This window comes from Buceros rhinoceros, unplaced genomic scaffold (genome assembly GCF_000710305.1).
Source record: "Buceros rhinoceros silvestris isolate BGI_N320 unplaced genomic scaffold, ASM71030v1 scaffold23112, whole genome shotgun sequence".
NCBI classification, from domain to species: Eukaryota; Metazoa; Chordata; class Aves; order Bucerotiformes; family Bucerotidae; genus Buceros; species Buceros rhinoceros.
Genome location: NW_010398625.1, coordinates 1 through 8,681, shown reverse-complemented (window position 1 = coordinate 8,681; position 8,681 = coordinate 1). Strand labels below are relative to the sequence as shown.

The following is an 8,681-nucleotide window of genomic DNA, read 5'->3' as shown; positions in this document are numbered from 1 at the left end:
AGAATGCAATGTGTTATTTCATTGAGATGCTACAGTTCTCTTTGTTTTTTGCACGTTAAGTACATTTGTGAAGCCTTAATTTTCTCTGCTCTTTATTCATAAAACATGGAAAATTTTTTTGCAATGAATAATCACCACTAAGTAATTCCTTCACAAATTTCTTCATACTACTTACTTCCAATTTGTAGTTTTGAATCATACAAAGATTTTTGTCATCTCCGAAGTGCTGAAAAATAGCTTTCTATATGGGCTTCTAAAATTCATGTGTTGCACTTGTGGTCTGTTGATCTTACAAAAAATATATGGAATTAAAAAAAAAAAGATGCTGTCAGTTAAATTACCAATTCATAGCACTCTTTTACCTGTAATGGTTTTGGTATGATACTTATTCACAAGTGTTATCATCACTTAATCATGCAGTGTATTAAATAGACATGGTCATACTTCATGGGAAGTCTTATTGGCTAGTTCTGTCATTTCAGTGATCTGTTACAAGGTCTGATGTGTAATTTAACCAAACTGTAATTTAACAGACTGTAATTTATTTAAATGTTCACTGATTTATGTCTCTAGATTATTTGCTTTGTTGAGAAGTAGAAGCTTTAGACTTTAATTTTTTTTTTTCTTACTGGCTCCCAGGGTCATCTCAAAGATGACTTTGTTTTGTGTTATAGAGTGTGTTTTGGTTTCATCCTTCCATTTAGATGCGGAGTCTGCTATTTGATCTACTGGACTTAACAGTCCAATGTGTGCAAAAAACGTATTTGGTGTTTGAAGTTTGTACTTTTGCAAGGTTAGCCCTCATTTTTATTATACCATGAAGTATTCTGAATATATTTGTTGGTGTTTTTTTATTTCAAATTATTGTCAGCTATAATGAAATATTTCCTGTTTGCATTCTGATAATATGATTATTTAATTCAGGATTTCATATGATGAGGCTTTTATTATGGCCAGTGACCCCTTGGAAGGCTTTCATGAAGTGAACCTCGCTTCACCTACCACGCCAGATCTTCTTGGAGTAAATGAACCAGGGACTCAGGAACAAACTACCTCACCAAGTGTTATCTACCGACCACATCCTTCTGTTGTGTCCTCCACACCAATCCAACCCAATGCATTAAATGTTTCTGACCTTCCCACACAACCTGTTTATTCGTCTCCCAAGCAACTGAATTGTGGAGAAGTATCAGGTGTCAGGTAAGTTCTGTGTGTCTTTTTATTTAAATTGCTGATGTTTGTTGCATGTAAACCATTTGCTTTATATATATAATTTTAATATTACTTATAATGCTGTAATATTAAGTTACAGCACAGTGACAGAATTCATTAAATTCAACACCACTATTTCTAAAATATTTCCTAATGTATTATATAAATAAAAAATATATCACTCTCTTTGCAGCATCAATGTTACCGAAGCAGTACTTTGTTCTACCTCTGGACCCCAGGGTGGGTCATTCAATCACAATAATTCCAGAAAGGAGAGCAATAACATAGAGAGAGAGTTTTTGCAGGGTGCTACAGTAGCAGATGTTGCTGAAGGAAATGAAGATATTTTTGGGTTGAGTACAGACAGTTTATCTCGCTTACGGAGCCCATCTGTGCTGGAAGTAAGAGAAAAGGGCTATGAACGATTGAAAGAAGAACTTGCAAAGGCTCAGAGGGTAAGGCTCATTGTCTTGTCTCCTCCTGCTTTTTCTTTCTTCAAACTGGTTTTTGTATTGCAGAATGATAGATGGGCCAGAAGGTGCAGGCTGAGTCTACTCGTTTCTTAAAGAATTATTAGGATGTAATTGTCTTATGTAAAGTTTTCTAAATGTGTACAGTACTAATATCTTAGAATTATTCCTTGATAGTTTTGTTTTTCTAGTGCTGCTGCCACTTAACCACGGAAAGCATTTGCTGCAATGTCAGGTTAAACAGGCTTTTTCTTTGAAATGTAGGCTACTCCTTCATTCTCATATTTGAGAAGTAATTTTCTGTCATTCCATTGTTACTTTAAGTATTTATAGATGCTGATTATATACCTCTTGAGTCATCTTTCTGCTTGAGTATAAAAGTGTAGCATGTATCATGGAATGCAGAAATGCTTTAGAACAGGGATACTTGCGATGTTTCATAGGGGAATGCCTGCATAGGAAAGATGCAATAAAGATGTCACGTGTTTTTTAGAGTAGTGTTATACCACATTTCAAATTGAATATGGATACCTTTGAAGACACTGTGGCTCAATTCATTAATATTTGTAAAGCGCTTTGTCTTGTTTGGATGGATGGTGCTATATAAATGCAAAGCCATTATTTGTCATTTTAACATCCCTCTGCGCTTGAACTTTCGTGTAGATTTTGTGCTATTTGTATCTGTGCCTTTTCCCCTCTACGTGGTTCCATTCTTGTTTAGATTTAAGTGCATCTTACCTCGTGTTTGAACTTGTTTTCCTGTTACTTCATCTTGTTGAATGTAGTCATCATTTCTGTCATAGTTGCATTTGCCCTTGTCAATATGAATCTTAAATATGGATTCTGACCTTACTTCTGTTGATCGTTCTATTGCCGAGTAGTTGCTTCCTTTGCTAATATGTGTGTTTGTTTAGCATTTGGCTACTGACAGAAAACATTAACCTGAACAAAGTTTGAGGACCTTGCATGTGAATATATAATCCTAGCAGTTAAACTTGGAACCTTAGAAAGGAAGAGCAAATTAGAGTTTAAACTTTAGAAAAGCTCTTCCAGCTCCTGACTGTATACCGAAATACGGCTAATGTACTTGAAAACCACAACCTGGATCTGCTGCTGTTACCTTGGAATTATCTGAAGAACTTAACCTGGTGTATACCGCTTTGTCTTTAAAAGATTGAAATGTTTCCTATTTTACACTGAAATTTAAGGTCGTTTTTAAGGAAATGGCATTAAGGCTGCTAGGACATACTGACTGCACGTTATATATTTTAAAACTCTTTGGGTCTTCCTAACAAAAGCAATTCAGCACTAACTTGAGAATGTTAATGTCAAAGTTCTTGCTAATTCTCAACCCGTCAGGTTGATTCTTACTAGTCTTCTACTGGATGGATAACTTGCTTTGCTTGTCTTCTGAATCTTGCACTGTTTCAGAGTTGCTCAGTAATACAGGCATCAGAGCAGGAGTCTTTACAGATTGTACGACAATAAGCCCTATTCCTTCTGTAGTACCTACGTTCTTCCACTTCCTGTGTGAGGATTAGGGGTTTTTTATGCCTAATTCATCTCTGATTGCTTTCTTCCACAAAGTCATGGCTGTTCACATAGGGCTGCACCCACTCTGTGATATTCAGTATGTCATGCAGTCTTTAAACTTTTATTTCCAAGTTTATTCATGTTTGTTGATGAGTACTTGTATCACTACAGATTTTTATACCATTTACATAGGTAGTGCCTTATGTATAGCTGGTTGGTTTTTGCACAGTGGTTTTAAATTCTCTGTAAGTCTGTGCTGTTCACTAGGCACAGTGAGAAAAATGAAAATTTCATTTGCACTTGCATTTTGTGATCTCATTGAAACCTAGAAACCTTACAGACTTTCCAGGAGTGAACAAAGTAAACACAAACTGGCTGTCTTGCATTTTTCATTTGTTCTAAATTTCTTACCCAAAATGCGTGGTATTGTAGTACGCATTAAAGATTGATTTGAATTCGTGGCGGTTGTGATCAGAAAAGGAACTAGAAAGGAAGTAGGAATTTTGAAACTTAGGGGTGCACTACCTATTTTCATGTTTGTGCTTGGAGTGCCACTTTTATTAATATGCTCTCAGGTTTTTATACTAGAGAATATATATGGTGTATAACTGTTTCGACTTAAGTATGGTTCTTGAAGAAATTATTTAAGAATAGAATAAAGGCGTTTTTCATCCTCCTTTGTGTATGCCTTATATTTCTTGTGACTGCAGATTTAATTTCTCAATTAACAGCAAACAGCATTGCTGGCAAAATTATTAAAAAGTATTAAAATTATTAAAAAGTATTTCAAAAATTTGTTTCTTGATGAGAGGAAGTTTACTTTCTACTTGAGTCTAGGTCGGTTGCAGCACCAAATCGTGTCATAAGATTGGGAGAAAGGTTGAGTCAGGTAACAACAGGGTAGCATTCTGTGCTAATGGAGCACATAGGATTGGACATACTTTTGCCTTAAAATGCTCCCTGTAATTAAAATGACATAAATTTTTTGCTCTTTATGGAGATGATTCTGGTTATTTTTGCTTTTATTTTTACTGAAGATTTAGATTTCTGGCTATATTCTGTTGAAGTATATTTGGAGTTGAAGAGCCCTTGCTTTAGATGATCTGAACCTTTCTCCTTGTTCTACTACCCTTTTAAAGCAACACCAGGGAAACTGAGGTGGTGTTTAAATGGCTTAGTGATTCAGTGCCTGGGACCTTATCTCCTTATGTTGCTATGTATTTGCAATTTTTCTGCCATGTTTGGGTTGAGCTGTGTCACCGCAGTTGCTGAAGGTTGATCAACCACAAGTTGATAACATCCAAGAGAATAGTGATGGTATTTTGATATATGGTATTTCTTGATTTGCAAGTTTAGTGGCGTCCTTGTAAACCTTTATTTTTTTTTTTAATTGGAATTAACCTGCACGTTGCATGTATTTTGGATGGCTTGCTTGTAGTTTCTGAGCTGTGGCAATTCATAGTCATGTTTTCCTTGAATTTTTCTGATTTGGCCCTGAAGTTTATTTCCTCATCCATCAGACTGTCAATATAATGATGTCATCCATGACTGCAGAGGGAAACTTAGATTTCTGTGTTGATGTGTTTGCTCTCTTGAAGTGTTGAAATTGTCAGCTGCCACTGATGGATTAGCTCTCCCCTCTGAGGAAAGAGAAGTCTGCCAGAGATGCTGGTTGCAAATACTGTATTTGGTTTGAGAATTAATTCCATGCTTCCCGTGGTCTTAGAGTAAAATCTGTAGGCTTTTTGGTATCAAGTAAAACCATATTTGACTTCTTGTAGGAGAAATCCGAATTACTGATATTTCCCTAGTAGAGGGAAATTGAGAGTGTTTTCTACACTGATGCAGTGATTCTTGTGAAAGAGGTGGCAGCATAGAGTGTGGTATTGTGAACTTCAGCATGATTTAAAAACCTGATCCTCAGATCTAGATTGTTCTTTCAAAGGCTTCAATTTTTCTATGCATTCTTCATCTCGGAAACAAATTTGAGTGTTACAGTGTGATCCCTTGTCTTTATATCTTATCTATTGATACAGGATTTGAAGTAGATTTTTCCCATTGTTCTGTCTGTTGTCAAAGAATCCAACGTAGCAGAGGCTATTGCCATTATTACAGTGTTTCCGGGGAGGGTAACTATGGCGATTAAATCTATTTTTCCACAGTAAAACATGACATTTTAAAACTCTGCATGAATTACTGGATATATAGATTCACAATAACTACTCAGGAATTCCAGGCAAAATTTCTGTTGTCACTTAGAAGTTAACCAGCAATAAAAATGAGGATGCTCCAGAATAATATACCATCCCCGAACTTCACCCAGAAGGAGTATACTTTCAAGCTTTTCTAAAACAAAATTGCAGTTGAACTGTAAGGCTGCTGGCTTATGATTGTTAAAGATGGTTTGATTTCCTGAAGGTGTTTTAGCAGTCCCTTGCATAATGGGAGTTTTCATTTTTCACGCCTCTGATGTTGTAGTGTGTCGTAGACATAGAAATTTTCTGAGGCAAGTGGAACACTACGTGCAAGTAAAACAGAAGCATCTTCACCAGCACCATAAGATGCTAATTCAATAGTTTATGAAATGCTCTGCATCTTCTCTCACATTAAACACTCTTGTAAATGTGGTTGCAATGGACTAGTTTTTATGTAGCTCGTTTAACTTGGGTGCTGAGTGAAGACCAGTAAAAAATGTATTTAATATAAATACAAACTTTTTTGACAGTTTCAGAATTCAGCGGTATCCCATGGTTGTGATTGGAGATGGTATCTGTAGAAAAATCCTTGTTCTTTCCTTGATCTTTCACATCCAGTTTTGACTTGGTTAAATTGCTGAACTAGATGCAGGATTGTTTTCTTTATAGAATTGAAAATGTGAATGGTTTTGAAGCAGCAAGTTCCATTCCTTATCTCACTGGTTCCTTCTAAAGACTCACCTTACAGTCTGTTTTGAAGATCCAAGTGGAATAAGCAATAATATGACACTTTGATATAGGACTTTTTAACTAAGGTTTTTCTTGATGCAAATTAAATATTTTTATTACATTAGTAACTGTGTGTGGTGTGCTTTATAATACCTCATTTTCAAGTAGTTACTTTTTCAGAACAGTTGTGTGGGAAGGGCTGCAGCATGGATCATTAGTCTAGCACATGTAGTCACCTTTTCTGCCTCTGTGTTGTGTATGGCTGGGAAGTCTCTAGTAATTCCTTTAAGACACAGGCAGTAGTAATGTTTTTGATAACTGCTAAGCTTTTTTGCTTTGGGCGCTTTTTATTTCTGCCCTGCTTAAAAAACCTGAGCTATAAAACTTGCTTGGCAAAATAATGTGTTATATTATGCTCCTCCTGAATCACGTCATGGAAGCTTGCCCAGCATTTGACGAATCTAGCTAAGCAGCCATGTGTAGTACACTGTCTGGTGTTGTCTCCTTTTTGTTTTCATTAAGTAGCTTTACTTGTCTGCCTAAATTTTAATGTAAATCTCCCTCATCTTTCCAGTTGCAGGCAAAACTGTATCCATCTTACTTCAAATAGTGTATGGATAGTGGTAGCCCAGAAGTGAACCTGGGCTAGTACTACCTTCATTATGAGTTTGATAACTCTTGACCTGAATATTAGTATAACTTCCTTTTAAGACGTATTGATGTGCATGTAGCATCTTCTGTACAAATCAGTGAAGTAAACCAAAATAAATGTATTGCTGTATTCTCTGTGTTTATAGGAACACATGAAACTTGAGCTTTAAGCGTTTTGCATCAGAATATTTCATTTCCTTATTAAGAACCATACTTGTTATGGAAAGATTTTAAACCAACATAAAATTAATTAAATTTTTTCCCTTTTCTTTTTTTAACCCCCTTTTTTTGTTCCCTCTTTGGCTTTTTATATTTGTCTTTCTCTTCCCTCCATCTGTAGCTACTTTCCTGGTTTTTTTGAGATAGTAGCTACTATTTTGCACAAAGTAACCTAAGTAATAGGTGAGTAGTATTTGAGAAATACCATGCTTTGAAAAAACATCATTTAAGTGGTACCTTTCAAAATAGTTAAAAGATTGCATATGGAAAGCGAAAAATGAAAATAGCAAATAAACAAGACTAAAAATTACTCAAAATATCTGAAGTTAAAACCAAATATTAGAAGGGAGAAATAATGCCATGATGCTAAGTAAGTCTAGAACAGTCCTTAAACACTTGTCAAATTCAGGAGCTGAAATCAAACAAGATGCTTCATCTCAGAGGAAAATCTATTGCCAATTTTACTGCAGGAATTGAGAGCAAGACTTAATAGCATGCTACAAGGCAAGATGTAGTTCCCCACATTGTGGAAAGTCATGTAGACTTCAGGAGAAATATTAAGCACCTCTCAGAAACACAAGGGAAGCTGGCTGCCACTTGGGCCTTTTTATGGCTCTGGAGTGATCCCAGAGTTTTCCAAAGGGAGCTGTTTTCTTTACCAGATTCTAGAGGTTTTCAAAGCAAATCATTTGGAGTGTTCAACACATGAGTGACAGGCTTGGGTCCTGCATTTCAGGAGTGATGTAATAGCTAGCTTGACAAGAGGAAGAGATGGGGATAGGAGGGGAGTTATGGCCAAAAAAAAAAAGAAAAAAAAAATGCTTGGAAGGTCAGAATGGACTCTCTGCTGCTTTTCTTTCCCTTTTTTTCTCTCCATCCTTCTCTTTCTTGTAAGAGATTCCAGGGTTTAATGGTTGGGGAAGGGGAGAGGAACTCTTATTTCAAATTCCTTGTCAAACTTTTTGTACTTCTATGGAAATTCCTTCAGACCTGGGGCAGTACAGATGAAATTGGGAACATGTAACCCTTACACTGGGGGTGTACCCTTACAACCCTTACAAATCTGGGTGAAAATCTTATTGTAAAAGTGTCAGGCCTTCTTAACTCAAATTTCAGTGGTGTAGAAAATAACATTTTGAATTTCATTGGGTTGCTTTAATTTGTTTATATGTCTGCATACAGAGCTAGGATATAATTGCAGTATGGTTTTGGAATAGTATTAGTTGTAAGGAGATAAGCAGGAAACTGTAATAAAATACGTTTTAAGGTGATTTTAGAACTGGGGATTGTCTTGAGACAAAGCTTTTGATTTTGTTTTTTTTCTAAGGATTACATTCTTTAAGTGTCTTTAAGGAATGGGTAAGCAGAAGTGGTATTCTGTCTGTCCCAATAATTAACTTGATCTGTATTTTAAGTTACTTTAGTCTTCTATACTTTCAGGGAAAAAAGCTTTTTTTACTTCAGAGTATTTTGGAAATGCTGATGTCTAGCTTGGTGATACTTTAGATTGGCCTAGTGTATTTCTCTATAGCAGGAGGAAATAGATACGTATATATAGCATTAATTTATTTGCTTCTAGTGTGAAGATTAATACTTCAAAAGGCTTTATTTAGCAAAGGTTTTATGTTCCTCTGATTATTTTTTTCCTTCTCCCCTCCTCTCTCCCCCCTCC

The 8,681-nt window shown here is 35.8% G+C and overlaps 1 protein-coding gene across 1 annotated transcript; it reads left to right on the top strand.

Moving 5' to 3' along the window:
• Positions 1-927: 927 nt before the first annotated feature.
• Positions 928-1,750, top strand: LOC104489060 (rab-3A-interacting protein-like; the record flags this gene model as incomplete). The annotated part of the gene is made up of 2 exons (XM_010131174.1): positions 928-1,200; positions 1,406-1,750. Coding segments are annotated over exons 1-2 (596 nt in total), but the record flags the coding sequence as incomplete, so codon positions are not given.
• Between the last annotated feature and the right edge of the window lie 6,931 nt (positions 1,751-8,681).